Here is a 19,109-nt window from a genome sequence, read left to right as displayed (position 1 = left end):
TGGGCTAGCAATCTATTTGAATCTCAATTCCATCATCAAGCCAAAAAGCTGCCTTTGTCAACCCCGCAAGGGATATAGACGTGTCTATATTTACGTATGTATTGTCCTCCAATTTAGGCAGTTCAAGAGACAGTCCTACAAGATCAAGTCTCAATAAACTGATGCCTTATGCATTATACTCGTACGAGTATAGCCTCTTTTCACATCACTAAGATTACCAAGTCTAGATCTAAGTCCTATTCAGTACAATACCGGTTCATTTCCGTTTAGGTTTTTGCTTAACCTGTCAAAGTAGGAAATACTCTTCAGTGTAAACATAGCGTAAAGGGATCGTTAACCGGATAATGTACGGATGTACAAGAACAGAGCAAGTGAGACGTGCGGTGCTCTGTGTATTAAGCTTTCTTTTATTAAGGTACAAAAGTACCCGATACGAGTATTATTATTTATTTGGAATGAGATCGTGAAAATAAAAACTAATTAAGTAACTTAAGTAAGCGCAACATAATGTTATAAGTAGCTTTTAAGTATAACTTTCTAAGCACAACGTTACAAAACAATACGTAATAGAAAACTTTTAACAACCAGCGAATTTCGTGAAATAGGATAGATTAGAGTTAGAGAAACATGTTCCCACGGCGACAATTCATTTGCCACGTGCTTTCTAAGGGAGAAAAAAAAAGAAAAAAGTAAACAATGCAATTTCCGAGACGTATTATGAGTTACAGATTAATTGCCGTGAAAGTGAAAAAAAAAACAGATTTTCACACTTTCCCGTGGAGGGAAATTTGCGTTAACGTGTCAGGTTGAAATCGTATTAGATTGATGTTACAAGAGATGGTTATATATGTACATTTAATAGTGTTATGAGGACTATACAGTACAGTCGAGGGCAATAAACCTGACCCAGTAAGCGTTATGTTTTGTTTACCAATTTTTTTTTATTAAAAATAAGGATTTCAAACAGAAATGTCCGTTATATTTCTAAAAATATGTATGCATTAAATAAATCGACACATAACTTTAGACACTGTTTTGTTGAAATATTTTATTGAGTAGAGAAAGTTTACACAGATTACATCATAAAACTAAGATGAGTAACATTCTCACGGATGTGTAGTGAATTTGATTATAAAATGAGAATAATAGTCAATTTGTCAAATAGCTCTTAATTAATACGCGTATTTGGCGCAAAAGCTGACGCCATTAATTAAATAATGGATTAAAAAATATAAATTCCGTCACGTACGCACACTCGTCAGCCGTCTCAAACGGAACATGAGGTTTAGTATTGAAAGTTAAATTTCTTTAAAGAGAAGTAAAGACGAGAATAATTAGCTTCTATAAGTTCATAAGGATTTGAAAAACCTTTTAGTGTACACGGGATCAGAGCTTGATTAGCCCATTAATGTTCGGGTCAAGTTTTATCCAGGTATGACTGAATAGAATAGAATAGAATAGAATAATTTATTTGCATGATTCACATATTTTTTACATATAAATCAACCTGCATGCAGGCGCGCAAATATTAATGATAGGTATAAACTCAAAATTAGGATTACATTTGTTTTTTTTTTTTAATACATTTTAAGTAAATCATAAGTAAATAGTTAAATTCAATGTTTATCGTCCATATACTCTTTAATGCTATAAAATCTTTTTTCATTCAACCATTCCGTCAATTCTTTTTTAAATTTCTTTTTGTCCAAAATTTTTATATTATTTGGTAGTTTATTAAAAATCTGTATGCACATGTAATATACGTTTTTCCTATAAATATATTTACATCCTAGCGGTTGATATAAATTGTTAATGTAATTTGGTCTAAGTTGTCTTCTGGACACTTGACAGAGCATTTGGAAGTAATGTGAGTGCTCTTTTACAAAAATACATATCTGTTTTATATACATGCACGGTAAGGGTAATAATTTAAGATCTCGAAACAAGGGTTTACAGCTTTCTAAATACCACGCATAAGAAACCGCGCGAATACATCTTTTTTGCATTTGGAAAGCTCTATCAGCTTCTACCGAATTTCCCCATAACATTAAGCCGTAGTTTAAAACCGATGTCACATAGCCGTGATACACCTGTAGAGCTGCCTCCTTTGAGATGGTTTGTCTTATCCTTCTTAAAGCATAGACAAACCTATCTATTTTTTTACAAATCTGATCAATATGCTTTTTCCAATTTAAATTTTCGTCTACGCAAAAGCCTAAAAATTTAGTATGTGTCACTTTTGTTATTTTAATATCGTCAAATTGAATGTCAAGATTGAGTGGATTAGTATTATATGATTGAAATGTCATGTATTTTGTTTTATCTAAATTTATTTTTAACCCATGTGTGTTCAACCATTCGACAACTACTTTTAAAGCATCGTTTAAATTACGTTCAATATTACAATTTTTGTCACCTCGAATACATATGGTTGTGTCATCTGCAAATTGGATAATTGATAAATTTTTGGGAATGTCATTAATATACAATAGGAATAAAACTGGTGCAAGAATGCCACCCTGAGGGACGCCAACATTTTTTGTTTTAAACTTCGATCGATATATCTCTCTAATATGTTTTGATTTTTTATTTACCATTTTTGTTATTTCTGTACATTGCTTCCTATCTTTTAAATAATTTTTAAGCCAGTCATGCGCTTTACCCCTTAGCCCACAAAGTTCCAGTTTCGAAAGTAACTTTTTATGGTTGACAAAATCAAACGCTTTACTCATGTCAAGAAAAATGGATGCAATTGACTTTCCCTCATTTATACTCTCTGTTACAATCTTGATCAAATCAAAACATGCCAAAGCAGTCGAGCTCCCTTTTTTGAAACCAAATTGTTTGCTATGAAGTACATTACACTCTGTTAGAAAACTGTTTATCCTATTGCACATTGCCTTTTCCAATATTTTTGAAATAATAGGTATTAAAGTTATTTGTCTATAATTAGAAGGGTCTGATTTGTCATCTTTTTTGTATATTGGCTTCACTACCGATACCTTTAGAGATTCAGGGAAAACTCCTTGAAGGAACGAGAGATTAATTATATGAGTTAAGGGCTTTTTTATAAACCTAGCCGCACGCTTTAAAATTTTTGTAGTAATCCCATCATAACCGCAAGAGTAGGTGTTTCTTAGTCCCATAATAATTTCATGTATTTCGTCCTCATCAACTGGTTTTAAATAAATAGTTTTCGGGTTAAATGATGAGGAGTTTGTTTTTTCTGTACAATTATTATTTAAAGTAGGATTGTCGTTTGTCAAATTTATAAAATAATCATTAAAGATTTTGGTCAGTAATCTTGGGTCTGAGACAGTCTTATTACCATATTTTAATGAATTAATGTCAGATTTGTTACTTTTTTTTCCAATTGTTTCTGATATTCTGCTCCAAATAGCTTTAGGATTTTTCCCATTTCGAATAAAAAATTTTTTGTTGTTAATTTTTTGCGCTGTATGTAAGCACCTTTTAAACATTTTATTATAATTTATAAATATTCTTTTGTTTTGCTCTTTGTCGGCTTTCATTTGAATATATTTTAATAATAAATTACGCTTATATTTACTAGATATCTTTAGTCCTTTTGTCATCCATTTTAATTTTGTTTCTCTATTGCTAATTTTTACTTTAATTATTGGAAAACATAAGTCATAAAACACACGAATATCCTCATAAAACAAGTCAAAAGCTTTATAAGCGCAATTATTTTTATAGATATCTGTAAATGATAATGCCCCTACACACTCCAAAAATTTCCTTATGTTATCATCATTGTAATCCCTTCTATATTCATACCAAGAAAATATTGGTTTTGGTTTTATCATTTTGAAAGTAATCATTTGTCCAGAATGATGATCAGATAGGCCTAAAATATGATTTTCAGCAATTATATCCTTTATATTACTAGCTATATGATCAATACACTTGTTTTCCCTAGTTGGTGTTTTTATATGCAAATCAATGTTATACTGTTTAAGTGTACTAATTAATTCTGACGCTACCGGATTTGGTGTTAAAGTGTTTATATTCCAGTCTCCACATAGAACAATTTTTTTTCTCTTATATTTCTCTGATACTTGTTGTAAAAGTTTATTTAATTTATACAAAAAAATATCTGTATGTGATTTACTATGATTAGGAATTCTATATATTGTTATCACAATTAAGTTCATACCAATCACTTCAACACCGCAACACTCAAAGTAATTTTTTGCAGCAAGAGGAGATGTAATATTTTGTAGTGATTTAGTTTCTAATGATTTTTTTACCATTATACAAGATCCCCCTCTAGCTTTTAATCTACAGAATTGTGCTACCAACTTATAATTTCTTAACTTTATATTTTTTTCCGAACCTTCCTTTATAAAAGATTCAGTAAAACATAAGATGTCAATGTCCTTTTGTTTTTGCTTAAAATCTAATAATGTCATTTCTAATAGATCAAGTTTACTGTATACACTAGCTATGTTTTGGTGGAAAATTATAAATTTGTTTATGTCTGATGTCAATGGTTGAGTGATAATAGAATGATTAGGGACGAAAAAACATAGAATTTTCACAGTTTTCTTCATTTTTATTTATACTTTTGTCAATAACAGGTATATATGAATTCAATTTTTTTTTAAATATTCGTCTTTATATTTCAAAAAATCAATTTCTACATTTATCTTAAAACAAATCGAGCTTAACTTGGAATAATAATTTGTATTAGTGTCAATATAATGGCAATTCTCGTATTTCTGTGATATGAATTTTAATTGATTATTTAATAATGTTATTTCTAATAAATTGTTATACAGTACATTCAAGATAAATATATTATTGGAATTGTAATTACATAAAATGTTACATAATTCTGTAAAAAGCTTATAAGGGTTTGCGTCATTTGATCCAACAGCTAATATTAATAGATCTTCTTTATGTAGCTTATTTTTTAGATCACTATTTTTTAATGACTTTAGAATGTCCTCACCGGTAGAATTTGGTTTTACAATTCCAATCACATCGTATTGATTATTCCATTGCCCACTTCTGGTTTCGATCAATCTTTTTGCTATCCCACGTGCCTGTTGGTCACCGTAAATAAATATTTTGCGATGTGGTTTGAGATTCGAAACAATTGAAGCGTTATCATCATCATTAATTAACTGAGGTGTTTGGGGTGAAGTAGGAGTAATTTTGTTGTCTTTGAAATGGTCTAAATTATTCAATGAGATGTTCTTCCTCGGTTGAGATGTTTGCAGATCAAGCGGGGTGGACATGCCTGGTAAACTCTTTCCTTTTTTATTGGATTCCGTTTCAGTTCTTTTTTTTAATGTTTTCTTGGGGGTAGACTTATTATTTGATGTCGGTTTAGTTAATTCTATATTTCTGTTTGCTAGCATTTCTTTAAGTTTCTTATTTTCTGTAATTAAATTTTGTATTTCTTTGTCAGCTATTTTTATGTCTTCCGTTAATTTCCCTACTGTTTTCTCCAATTCGATAATTCTCTGTACATTTTTTAGCATACCAACTTTTTGTTTTACATAGCATTGTGCATTGTTTCAGAATTCGAGCGGCAGTGAGCCGAGGTCGCGCAGTGCGACGCCAGACTCATTGGACTCGCTGCCCAGCGGTGGGTCGGGCAGCCCACCGGCCGAGTGGGCTGATGGAGCTACACCGCCAGACTTCGTGTGAGTAGTCAGAATATTTCTTTTAATAGACAAAAAAGGCCGCGCACTGCTTCGTCTGACTTCAGAAAATAGCTTACGTTAGACTCATTGGACTCGCTGCCCAGCGGTGGGTCGGGCAGCCCACCGGCCGAGTGGGCTGATGGAGCTACACCGCCAGACTTCGTGTGAGTAGTCAGAATATTTCTTCTTATAGGCAAAAAGGGCCGCGCACTGCTTCGTCTGACTTCAGAAAATAGCTTACGTTAGACTCATTGGACTCGCTGCCCAGCGGTGGGTCGGGCAGCCCACCGGCCGAGTGGGCTGATGGAGCTACACCGCCAGACTTCGTGTGAGTAGTCAGAATATTTCTTCTTCTAAGCAAAAAAGGCCGCGTACTGCTTCGTCTGACTTCAGAAAATAAGTGATGTAAGACTCATTGGACTCGCTGCCCAGCGGTGGGTCGGGCAGCCCACCAGCCGAGTGGGCTGATGGAACTACACCGCCAGACTTCGTGTGAGTAGTCAGAATATTTCTTATAATAGACAAAAAAGGCCGCGCACTGCTTCGTCTGACTTCAGAAAATAGCTTACATTAGACTCATTGGACTCGCTGCCCAGCGGTGGGTCGGGCAGCCCACCGGCCGAGTGGGCTGATGGAGCTACACCGCCAGACTTCGTGTGAGTAGTCAGAATATTTCTTTTAATAGACAAAAAAGGCCGCGCACTGCTTCGTCTGACTTCAGAAAATAAGTGATGTTAGACTCATTAGACTCACTGCCCAGCGGTGGGTGGGACAGCCCTTTATTGGACTTTTGGTTCTTTTGATTGGTCAGCAGCTAATCGGTCACATTTTTTGTAAATAAACCAAATAGGTATTCCGACATCATAATAAATACAAGGACAGACGTACTTTTGAATAGATCGTTCAGAGCATTTAACTTGTGCCTCACGATGAGGGAAGCTTTTGTGGCGACCTCTCTTCGCCAGAAGCCACAACAACCAATCACGCGACGCTATTAGACAAAAAGCACCGAATAGTCTAAATCGCGCAAACAAAGATTTCACGGATTGGAGCATATACTCGTATACAACTTCATCTATCGCGCGGTTCCCCAAACATATCACCTATTCTGGTGGAAAATCTTCCCTTTGGTAGCAGTCGAGTCAAATCATCGCTCCCGCTTCACCTTTCACAGTCTGAACCTCGAAGAACTTAAAATATTCAAGATTAACAACATAGTTACTGGAGTCCTTTATCAGCTTCCATTCATCTACGCTGAGCAAACTTGGTTATCTCTACATTCCATCCCCACATACCTTTTAATGATGGAAAGCCTTGAGCATACCAGTTTGTTGTTTGCTGATAAAATAGAGGCATGCACTTGGGAGAACTGTCGTAATTCTAGTGTTACATCATCAGGGATTATCTTTAGGAATGTATGAAGGAAACGACCTGTTAAATCAGCAAAGACTGAGATATACATGACTAAAAATGGTGACTAATTGACTCAGGAAAATGGCAGAATAGAATCATGTTATGCTCTTGCATGTTAGCTCAAGCAAGCTTGTCTTTGGGAATGTAGGTAGTTGTTTCAAGGGTTTTCAATGCCCATAGATCCGTTTAGTCTAGAGATTTGAAATTTGGTTAGGGGTGCACTGACAGCAGTGTTCCCGAAATAACCGCGGGAAGGGACGTGAACTAATTTGTTGATTTTCGCGCGAGCGGAGCCGTGCACGTATCCTAGATTACATACATACATACATATGGTCAAGTCTATATCCCTTGCGGGGAAGACAGAGCCAACAGTCTTGAAAAGACTGAATGGCCACGTTCAGCTATTTGGCTTAATGATAGAATTGAGATTTAAATAGTGACAGGTTGCTAGCCCATCGCCTAAAAAAGAATCCCAAGTTTGTAAGCCTATTCCTTTGTCGCTTTTTACGACATCCATGGGAAAGAGATGGAGTATTCTTTTTTTTATTGGTGCCGGGAACTACACGGCACAATGTATACAATGTAGATTATGTGTATAATATGCAGAGATTCCGCATTGTCGCATCATCTACAAACAGAAAACTGTTAACAGTTATTCATTATAAAACAATTCGTGGTTGCATGCATATGATGTCACGTTACATATGAGTTCTGTTAAATCATCAGCGGTTTGATATATCTGCTTGTGATCTTGGCGATAGTGAAATTGTTTTTAATTGGCTGATAGAACGCATGACGTAAAACATTGTTTGTTGAAATTCTCTCTTAGTCTAGGTTAAGGGATTAGGGAATAAAAATATGACAGTCTTTTTTTAATTTTTTTTATTTACTTAATGTATAAACAACAGGTTACAAATAATAACATCGTCCAAATTAATATGACACTTATATATAGTCAGTTAATACTAGGGTTGAAAAAAGCGCGAAATTTTCCGGTTTTTTTTAAATTCCCTCGTATTTATACAAGTTTTTTACGAAAGTTTCAAGAAAGATAAGAATGAAATATTTCATGTTTTTTATTAATAAAACGGAAAAATATGAAAGAAACGGAAAAATACGATAGGAAAAGTATTGATTACCTTAAAATATGCATCATTTTTTTAAAATTTGGTAATTATACATAGAATATATATATTGTTTTCCAATCGTTTTTTTTTATATTTTTCGAAACAAACAAAGAAAATCTCAATAAAACCGTTTTTTCCCCAAGGTTTTATTGTGATACTAGCTGTGCCCGCGACTTCGTCCGCGTGGAATAGTTATTTTGGGCATCATATTTAGTTTTGCAAACATCCTCCTCGGCTTTATCAATTATAGCTGCTAATTATTATGCGATTTGGCGACGACTTGGCCCACATCATTACCCGCGACCGAACGGAGACCGTATATATGCGTTTAGGGTGAGAGGTTGTGCGTTTGTTTGTGCAAACCAATGTTAGCATATATCTCCAAAACTACTGGTCCGATTTTAATAAATAAAAGGTCAGGCGGTCACGCGTATTAGAAAGAACGCTGGTTCGCCGTATTAAATGTTTCGCTGCAAATTGCTTATAACGACTATATCTCAAAACCTATTCGTCTGATTTATATACTGTAAATGGCAATTTTAGTCTACATGAAAAGCCGAAAGTAATAAACATATTTATTTGGATAAGGATTAATACTGAATTAAAGAAAATTGGTTTCAAAATAACTCATGTTTATAATGAAAAAATAATCTTAAAAAATGAACATAAAAGTGGTTATTGTAAGTAAACCTTAAGAGATAGATATATGCTCTCGCGGACTTTTTTGTGGCAAAAAATGAGTACTTCACATCTTTAGTACATTGTTTTACTATATATTTGTTGGTTTGCGCAGCGTTCGCGTGGAAAGCTCGCAGATGGCCGACTCATTCAACTTTCACCTGCATTGTTGACGTTTCCCGCCTTCCTCGATAAATAGACTATCTAACAGTGAAAGAATTATTCAAATCGGTTCAGTAGTTTCTGAGATTAGCGCGTTTAAACAAACAAACAAATAAACAAACAAAACAAACTCTTCAGCTTTATAATATTAGTATAGATATTTCAATGTAACAAACCAATAAAACGGTAAATAACGAAAAAACGTTTCTTTCACCGAAAAAAAAAATTTGTTTCTTTCGGAATTTTCAACGCTAGTTAATACTGAATGTAAAGCAAACGATTAAGGTATTTGACAATAAGAGCAGTTCCGCTCGCGTATTACAGAAAATTGAGGTTATATCATCTCTTACTCCTTCCTAACAGTTCCCAAGGAACATACTTACATAATAAAAAATGGTTCCTTTGCCCAGTATTTTACTGTGTTTTTCCATAATGGTGTTATAATGTTTTACATATATTGATAAATTTGCTTGTTCTGCTCTAATTCTCATTAATTTTTCTTCCCCAGTGACAGTTTCCAAGCAGTGGGCACGCATGCGCCGCTCGCGCGCACGCCGTCCGCGCCGGCTGCGCCGCGGCGCATGCGCCTGTCTCCCCCCGCCGGCGCGCACTCCCCCCCACTGCCCATGCACGAGCTCTTCAAACCAAACGATTTGCATTTGGCTGACATCGCTAGTAATACCGGTGAGTTGTCCTAAAATTACATTGTGAAAACTGTAGAGAAATAGACTAATGATACCATAGATACGTAGAAAAAAAGGCGGACAGAGTTTTACTATTCGGAAATATGGAGCACCCATAGTATGTCGGCACCCTGTATATGATACACGACTCACGCACACACTCTCACCAATAGTGTGATAGCCGGCCGCCTTACGTCATAGATGCGTCATAGATTATCTCAATTTCTGTCACTCACGCATATTGCTTGATGCTTCACTTTTTTCAAGCCACACTACGTCTGCCTTTATTTCTACGTATATGGAGCATTGGCTTAATGATAGAATTGAGATTCAAATAGTGACAGGTTGCTAGCCCATCGCCAAGTTGCCTTTTGCGACATCCGTGGGAAAGAAATGGAGTAGTCCTATTATTTTTTCTATTGTAAATTAATAATAAAATTATACTATGCTAATTAGTATCGTTTACGTTCCAGGAGTGTTAAACTCAGATAATTAATCTGCTTTATGCTAATTAAAATAAACATTTTTACAGAGGGCATCGAGCTACTCGGCTACCAAAGGTACGGGACTGTCCAGGGACCAAGGATCGGGAAGGAACGAATCAACGGCTCCATACTCAAGGATAACGACCCATTCATGTGAGTGTCCTTTTAGTTATGAATGTGGATGAAGCGAAGGAATATGTTGTAGTATGCAGAGATCGTGGCAAGTGGAAAGAGGTAGTCTCTGCCTACCCCTCCAGGAAAGAGGCGTGATTTTATGTATGTATGTATGTCCTTTTTGTTCAAATGAATTGACATACAGTTTTAATAGCAAAAGGATTATAAGGCCATTTTTTTATGAAAAGACATCCAACAGAGTAGGATGGCACCATATCTATCTGCTCCTTATCTTTTGTGAATAGCATTGGGCTTTTACTAGAGTGAAGTGTGCCAGGATGTGAGTCCAAGTACCGTATGGTACACGTACCATCCACGGGGCTTATAAACTTGGGATTCTTTTTTTAGGCGACAGGTTGGCAACCTGTCACTATTTGAATCTCAATTCTATCATTAAGCCAAACAGCTGAACGTGGCCTGTCAGTCTTTCAAGACTGCTGGCTCTGTCCACCCCGCTAGGGATATAGACGTGATTAAAAGAATGAATGATTTGCAATTTCGATTACAGAAGTAAACACGCAGCAGTGTCGCGGGCAAAAAGCGCGGCGTCCGGCCAGCAGCCGCTCAGCTTCGAGCACAAATTCAACTTGGACAGGCAGATGTTGGACCATGAAGAGGTAAACGAAACGTATAATACATTATTAAGTGCCGTGTGGTTTCCGGCACTTATAGAATAGAACCGCGACATTTCTTTGCCACGGATGCGGTAAAAGGTGACTAAGGGAAACGTTTATTAACCTGTCACTATTTGAATCTCAATTCCATTAGGAAGCTGGACGTGGCTTTTCAGTCTTTACAAAACTGTTGGCCCTGTCTATCCCGCAAGGGATATATACGTGACTATATGTATGTATGCACTAGGTATCTTGTTAACCGTCATCAGAACTTTTTACTCTCCACTTACGAAACAGGTCTTGTCAATTACAAGCTAAATTTGGCCAAAGGATATGTTCTAATCCACCTAATTTGTCCTGAGAACTTGACCAGCACGGATGATGGTGGCATTGTAGCGGGAGCGATGATTCGGCTCGACCGCCACCAAAGGGAAGATCTTCCGCCAGGCTAGGTGTAATGCCTGGGGAATCGCGGCTCCGACGATGTTATGTCGGAGGTTGTATATATAGCACCAATCCGTGAAATCATTGCTTGCGCGATTTAGGTTTTTCGCTGTTTATGTCTGATAGCGTCGCGTGATTCTATTTTTTATCTTTGTGAGTTGTGGCGTATAGATTTCGCCACAACATCATTCACATTCAATTACCTGAATATGCACGTTTTCCCACAACTGCCTATATTGGTCCAAACGTTTGACGTTTCGCAGACCACATTCCAAATTTATAAATACTACAGGTATTAAACGCGCACGCAACGTACCTTTACATTTCAAATGGTAGAATAAAAATGTGAAAATTTTCAAGCGTCACCTCTGAATGAGAATGTTATGAATTGGTTTCCATTCCAGATGTGGCCTGAAGAAGACAGTACCGTGGACATTGAGAGCGTGTCAGAGCCTCAGCTCAAGCGTCTGCCTCCACTATTGTGGCTAGAACTGACTGCGCTCTTTGACAGATACTCTCTGCCCTTCCAGAAGAGAAAGCCGCCGAAGAAGAAGAGGAAAGAAGGTCGGTTTCTATTTGAATTAGATATAGGATTAATTATTAATTTGTGCCGTGTGGTTCCCGGCACAAATAAAAATAAAAAATAGGACCACTCCATCTCGTTCCCATGGATGTCGTAAAAGGCGACTGTGGGATAGGCTTATAAACTTGGGATTCTTCTCAATTTGAATCTCAATTCCATCATAAAGCCAAACAGCTGAACGTGGCCTATCAGTCTTTTTAAGACTGTTGCCTCTGTCTACCCCGCAAGGGATATAGACGTGATTATATGTATGTGTATGTATTTAATTTTATTTTAACAGCTTCTGTGGCGCAGCGGTTGTGCGCTTGTCTCTTGTACTGAAAGGTCACGGGTTCGAATCCCGGCCCTGGCATGGTTAGAAACGAACTTTTTCAAATTGGCCTGGATTTTGGATTGGATGTTAAATCTATAAAAAAAGAAACTGAAATCCGTTGTGTAGTTTTTAAGATCAAGACATACATACATACGGACCGATATAAGGACAAGACGCGGGAAGTGAGTTCGATTAATTAATACTACAATGTAAGTAGTGATAAGTCTCACTTTCATTACAGAGGGTTCAGTGTTCGGCGTGTCGTTGGAGACGCTGGTCCGCAAAGACATGATAATGTGGGAGGAGACATGGAGCTGCGTCCCCAGCATCATCAGGGCGCTGGCGGCCGCGCTGCGGGCCAGGTCCCAGGACGAGGGGCTTCTGAGGGTGCCAGGGAATAAACAGAAGGTAATTTTGAGTCCAAAATTATTTAAAACAGCGGCTGAGTACAAGTACCTAAAATTGTACATTTTCTGATTGGCTTGGGTCTTGGATGGATGATCTATAATATAAGTATTTATTATAGTATATAGTATCGTTGAGTTAGTATCTCGTAACACAAGTCTCGAACTTACTTCGAGGCTAGTTCAATCTGTGTAATTTATCCGTATAATCCTACTACTATTATAAAGGCGAAAGTTTGTATGGATGTTTGTTACCCTTTCACGCAAAAACTACTGAACCGATTACCATGAAATTTGGTATGTAGGTATCTGAAGACCCAGAATAACACATAGGCTACTTTTTATCCCAGAGTTCCCGCGGGATTGATAGGGTTTCCATGCGGACGAAGTCGCGGGCGGCCTCTAGTTATATATTAAAAGTAATTACGTAAGTAAATGCTTTATTGTTTACTAAAGGAGTACATTATAAACATAAAACGGTACAGTACAAAGGCGGTACAATTACAATTAATTTATTTTATTCTCCAGATCGAAGCCCTGTGCCAGCTGATCGAGCAGCGCTGGTACGTGGCGCGCGGCGCGGTGGAGGCGGCGCTGGCGCGCGCCAGCAGCCACGACCTGGCCGCCGTGTTCAAGCGGCTGCTGCGCGCGCTGCCGCAGCCGCCGCTCACCATGGAGCTGATGAGGCTGTTCTACAATACTTACGGTGAGTCTACAAAATAATTGAGAACCCGAAAGTAATAATCTATACTAATATTATAAAGCGAAGAGTTTGTTTCTTTGTTTGTTTGAACGTGCTAATCTCGAGAACTACTGGTTTGAATTAAAAAAATATTTTTGCGTTGAATAGACCATTTATCTAGCCAGGCTATATAATATAACATCACGCTGCACCTATAAGTAGCAAAGAAATAATGGAATGTATAAAAAACGGGGAAAATTATTTATCCTTGAAGGCTTCAATGATGCCCAAAATAACTATTCCACGCGGACGAAGTCGCGGGCACAGCTAATTAAATAATATATGCCAATAATTAATAAGTTAAACGATTGGAAGTATTCTGCATCTACCCGCAATAATAAGTTTTCCAATTACCCGCTTACAGCTCTCAGCGGCGCGACACAAGGCAGAGCTCTCAACTTGCTGGTTCTCCTTCTGCCGGCGGAACAACGCGCCACTTTAAGAGAGCTCCTGCGTCTGGTTCGCGAGATAGTGAAGCTCAGTCACACCAACAAGATGAGCGAGCACAACGTCGCCATGATCATAGCTCCCACACTGTTTCCTCCCAGGTAACAATCATTTTCACTTCAACATACATACATACAATATAGTCACGTCTATATCCCTTACGGGGGAGACAGAGCCAACAGTCTCGAAAAGACGGAATGGCCACAGCTGCACGGCTTAATGATGGAATTGAGACCCAAATAGTGACAGGTTGCTAGCCCATCGCCTAAAACTACTAGTAGACTTACCAGAGAAATAAATCCGTCAATAACCCTACTTTTATGAAGACCTTGGAATCTTACTTACTTAGAGAATTCAGCCTATTGCCAATTACTTTTTGGAGCGAGATCGGTACACACTGCTGGTTTAAATAAATGAGGGCTTTGGCACCGTATACTTTGTAAGATTTGAGTCCCAATAACCGTTTGAACCATGGGTGGGGCGGGCAGACGAAAATGTTTCCACACGCCGCGAGCGAAATTTCATGTCATTAAACGTCAAGGTTGTTTTTAACCGCCTTCAAAAAAAGGTGGTTCCCAGTATGACCTGTATGTATGTTTGTCCGCGATTATCTCGCGTCTCGCTCAATCGATTGTGATGCGGTTTACAGGAAAGTCTTTGTTACACTTAGATTTTAGACATTTAACCGACTTCAAAAAGGAGGATAATGGAGGCGGTTCTCTTTTTTTTAAGTTATTATTATACCTTACCAGCTTTTACCTTTTTCAGTTTACTGATCAAGTCATCAGACAGCCTGGAGACTCAGCTGGCGACGGCGGCTAACAGTTGTCACGTGACCGAAGCCCTAATGCGCTGGTGCGACCAACTGTGGACCATCCCCGCCTCCCTCCACTCCGCTTCGCAAAGAAAACCCCCGCCACACCGGCGGAACCACCACACTTGAAGCGACAGTTCGGATTTTGAACTGGTTCGAATTTTAAATTTTGAACTGGCCGCTGGTGTCGAGACCATATGTGAAATGAGTTTTTAAGTAGAAAAAAAAATAACACCAGTGCGTATGGTGGATTTAAGGCTTGGTATCGACTAAAGCGAAGAATGTCTCTGTTTTGCTAACACCTAAACTAAACCTTAACCCTGATTTAGTAAAAAAAAAGGCTTCGAAACTTAAATTGACTTAAGTAGGCTTAAATGATTTAAACCTAATTACCGAATGAATAAGATTCAATTTTTTGTTGGCATTATTTGCGCTGCCTTTAAAAAGGCTTGAAATATTCTTCGCTACGGTCGATATTATACCTTATTTAAAGCAATAATGTTCGTGAGTCTATTGTAAATTTATTAATTAAAAGATTGAACGTATCAGTCAAATTTGTGCTGTGTTAAGTTATCCTGAACGTTTTAGTACTTAGGTTATCTACCTATAAGAGTCTAATCGTGGTTGTAAATGAAACATCTACACATGTATTCCGACAAATGATACCTATAGATCGAATTTCAATCAAATATAGTACTTATAACCAATACAAAATATGCTTTTAAAAATCGCCACGATGAATAGTTAATAGTTTGTAATTCTTGAGACATTGTACCAAGTTTCAAAGCAAACGCTACTTCAAAATTTTCCAAGACAATGAAAAGTCGGCTACCGATAATTAAAAACGTTGTTAAAAGTGATTTTTCTACACAGTGATTTTACTACATAATTAATGTACTCTTGAGGTAGCTAATCTAAGTTTAAGTGAGTGATATGAATATTTAATTATACTTATACTCAGTGTTAATCTTGTAGTTAACGCATTTAGTGTGGTATTATTGTGAATGAGATACCAAATATTCATTATCTATGTAGTGATATTATAAGTTTTCACTTCCCTTACATTGTGATTACTTTGAACAATTATGGATTTATTCCTAAAAGAAAAATAATGTGATTAAATTGGAATATATTCCCAAACATTGTTCTGAGAATTTACAATGTGATTTATTTGGGAATAAAGGACTTTTTAGTAAGTGTGGTGTCTTAAAAATAAAATTCCAATTTTATAGAAATTTTTTTGGTGCCATTGTTATATTGGATATTTTTTAGTTACCATTCGGCAGTGTAGTGACGTGGTGCCCTTCCGATGATATTTTGATAGTAATTCTCACCTTTACACAATTCCATCTTTTTATGTTTAATTGTAAATATTTCGCACTATGGTTTTTGTATAATATTTTACCAATACTTTGACTAAGCAAGCAAAGACTGACTTGGTGTATTATTAATAAAATATTATTGATATTTTGTAAGTGTATTTACTTCCAATATTGAATAAAACTTATATTATTTCCAAGATTAATTTTATTTAAAAAACCACTTAAAAATAATGAGAACTCGTAACAATAACGAAAACTAAAAACAAATTGTGCTATGCAAATAATAGCAAAGAATCTAGTATCATTTACATGCACTCCGAGTTTGAAGACATAGAGTGACAGAGAAGACAAATGCAATTGGGAATGTATTTTAATGGCAGAGAAAAGAAAAATTACAAAGTTTCAAATGGCGAAAGATTTTTGAAAAATATTTTGAGCGTTCAGTACGCGAACGAGAATTTGAAGGACGTCCTTCCGACGTTCAAAGTCCGCATTTTGATATCCAATTTAGTGCAGTTGCTGCCACACCATTCTCCATCTCATCTTCACGTGTTCCCGGTTACACCCTCTATATCAGTTCCAGGGCCCTGGGTTTGCATACCAGCCTACTCTTCTACTGACAGTGTGACACAAAATTGTCTTCTCTTTGATCAAACTCATGAAAAGAAATATATGGAATACTTATTACTGCAGTTGACAGGCAGCTTCGAAATCCTAATACTTAAAATTCTTGATTAAGTATATCGCCTCATTATCCGCTCCACACAAAATTCTATCTTTATCACAATGAAGAGTATTGACTGCTTTGTGTAATGCTGGCATTAGAGAATTCACCATCATGGCATTTTTTTCTTCTAAAGGCATGAATGTAGTAACTTGATTATCTGGTCCTTTCGAACTCTTTGTGATGCCTTCCATGTTCCAATCCCATATCTCTCCGGAAACGGAACAGGATAGTAATTTGTTAGGGTTTTCTGGATGAAACTGCATCTCAGTGACACCAGCCGAGTGAGCGTTTAGTAAGGAAGTGGGGAATGAGTTCATGCGTAAATCCCATACGGCTACGGATCCAGATTCGCTGCCGGCAAGGATGATGTGTGGTTGTGTTGGGTGGTATATGATGCATGTGGCTGCAAGTTCGTCTCCAGCTAAGAGGAAGGATGCTGAAGGTTTGTTGGTCGCTGATCTGAGATCCCATATTTTCATGTGCCCTCTAACATTACCCGTTATGACCTGAAAAAAGTTTATATTTATTTAACCTCATATTGCCGAAATGGCTGGATGAGTTTACACAACTAAAACATTGTAAAATTAGTTTTAAGAAGCAGAAAACTGTACTTTTCAAATGAGGGCTGTGGGAGAATTATGCTAAAAAATATATCTATTTTAACATACTCAATCTTTTAATTGTATTTTTACAAACAAATGTTTTGTTATTATAAATCGAACTGTGTTGTTTGTAATATTGGATTTAATGTCTAAAATAAATGGTTAATTTTTTAAATAAAGAAGAGTTTTACCTCAGCATGCTTGATAAAACAAACGGAATGCACAGAACAACTGTCTGCACCCTTTATAGTTTGAGTGATGTCTCCTCGCCTGCTGTTCAAGATGTTCAGGTTGCCATCCTCTCCGGCCGTGGCAATGTCACCTTCAATGATGTCCAGTGCCGTACATGAACATTGTTCTACTCTGAAAGGTATAATGAACAAGGAACACATAATATTACTGTATATGTTTTAACTACCTGTTTAATAGAGCTATCAGCTCAAGCCAAATTCTTAACAAAGAAATAAATAATAGTAAGATATTTACCCAAAATTATGTAGTTTTTTCCAAGAATATAATTCCGTCAGAGGAGTTTGCTTATCATACACGCTAACTTCTAGTAGTCTCACATCGCCATTGGACGTAGACACAGCAATTTTAGTTCTGTCTACAAACTTAATCTCTGTAACATCGCCATCTACGGGATATTCGGATAGTGCTTTAGGATATTCTACCTCCTCTTCTTCATTGAGGCTCTCGAAAGTCCAAACTTTCACAGAATTACAATAATCATCCCAACTGCCGGTGAAAAAGCATTTCGTCTCAACGTATTCTTCCGGTATCCACCTTATTTTGTTAATTTTCTGTGATACAAATGTACCCTGGACTTCTAATGGCATTATGAGTTTTAATTTATTAGTAATACGAAGAAAATAAGTCTAAAAACTAAAAAAAAATGGTTTTAGATTATGTGTTTTTGATTTCGAGAGTAGACAAAATTTGAGGTTATTTAAATTTTTTTGATGTAAATGACATCACGTTGATGTTTACATAGTGTTGCCTCACCTAAATGTTATTTGTTTTGAGCATCACAACATCCTACTTATATAAATGCGAAAGTTTGTGAGTATTTCAGGAGGCTTACCACGACGTCTTATAGCAGGACCTAAATTGAACTGCACTGCTTTTTCGTACCATGACATCAATTATAAGCAGACCTGCGGCAGGTCTGCTCAGTAAACCGTTCACCATTTTTTTTGTATAGAGTTTTCCTACCACAACGGCCACTTTTGACAGCAGGAATTGTTTCTTGCTCGTCGCAAATGTCAAATAAAGCGATTCTTAAAAAGTTACTTTTAGGTAGCTTCTTTGGACATTTTGGCGTTGTTTTGTAAGATATTCACCAAATGTTCCGTGTTTGTTTCCTAAGGATTTGTACATTCAAAGCTATTGTTTAATAAGAATTTGATTAAATTCATTTAAACCTACCTATGAATTGTTCAAAAAAGTTAAATCTACAAAAGAATAAGTTGTGTAAACATTAATAACACCCCTAACATTATTGCAAAGATGTGTGACGAGTATGAACTGTTTGAGTTTTTGGAAAGTGATTTCAACGAATCCAGAATGGCAAATAAAAAGAAACGTTTCAGGAACAGAAAATAAGGATCCTTTTGACTTAGATGAAAATGCTTTCATCAAGGAGTACAGGTATGTAAATGTTCACATATCAACCGCCTTATGCTCTATTATATAGAAAG

The 19,109-nt window shown here is 36.7% G+C and overlaps 2 protein-coding genes across 6 annotated transcripts in view; one reads left to right on the top strand and one right to left on the bottom strand.

Annotated features, from left to right (window-relative positions):
- LOC106136100 (rho GTPase-activating protein conundrum) overlaps positions 1-16,277 on the top strand; it is a 62,151-nt gene extending 45,874 nt beyond the window's left edge. For all 5 annotated transcript variants that reach the window (XM_013336546.2, XM_013336547.2, XM_060948393.1 and 2 more), the window contains 9 exons: positions 5,551-5,675; positions 9,564-9,739; positions 10,271-10,376; positions 10,906-11,014; positions 11,860-12,019; positions 12,593-12,759; positions 13,284-13,461; positions 13,862-14,045; positions 14,713-16,277. In XM_013336546.2, coding sequence (XP_013192000.2) covers positions 5,551-5,675; positions 9,564-9,739; positions 10,271-10,376; positions 10,906-11,014; positions 11,860-12,019; positions 12,593-12,759; positions 13,284-13,461; positions 13,862-14,045; positions 14,713-14,887 — 1,380 coding nt within the window. In that variant the 3' untranslated portion in view covers positions 14,888-16,277. The remainder of the gene's footprint in view (positions 1-5,550; positions 5,676-9,563; positions 9,740-10,270; positions 10,377-10,905; positions 11,015-11,859; positions 12,020-12,592; positions 12,760-13,283; positions 13,462-13,861; positions 14,046-14,712) is intronic.
- On the bottom strand, positions 16,155-18,378 carry LOC106136077 (nucleoporin Nup43). Its single transcript, XM_013336514.2, has 3 exons — positions 17,896-18,378; positions 17,601-17,772; positions 16,155-17,313 (listed from the first exon to the last, which is right to left on the bottom strand). Exons 1-3 carry the CDS (start codon positions 18,246-18,248, stop codon positions 16,795-16,797), a joined length of 1,044 nt encoding a protein of 347 aa, XP_013191968.2. The 5' UTR covers positions 18,249-18,378; the 3' UTR covers positions 16,155-16,794.
- Between the last annotated feature and the right edge of the window lie 731 nt (positions 18,379-19,109).

Source organism: Amyelois transitella, chromosome 3, assembly GCF_032362555.1.
Source record: "Amyelois transitella isolate CPQ chromosome 3, ilAmyTran1.1, whole genome shotgun sequence".
NCBI classification, from domain to species: Eukaryota; Metazoa; Arthropoda; class Insecta; order Lepidoptera; family Pyralidae; genus Amyelois; species Amyelois transitella.
This window is presented reverse-complemented; position numbering and strand designations above follow the sequence as displayed.

Bases quoted from the DNA above. Each gene is read 5' to 3' on its own strand.
- LOC106136077 (XM_013336514.2), bottom strand. From the start codon at position 18,248: ATGCCATTAGAAGTCCAGGGTACATTTGTATCACAGAAAATTAACAAA. The intron at 17,773-17,895 runs GTAAATATCTTA...TATACCTTTCAG, and splicing joins AAAAAACTACATAATTTTGG to AGTAGAACAATGTTCATGTA. The intron at 17,314-17,600 runs GTAAAACTCTTC...AACTTTTTTCAG, and splicing joins GTTTTATCAAGCATGCTGAG to GTCATAACGGGTAATGTTAG.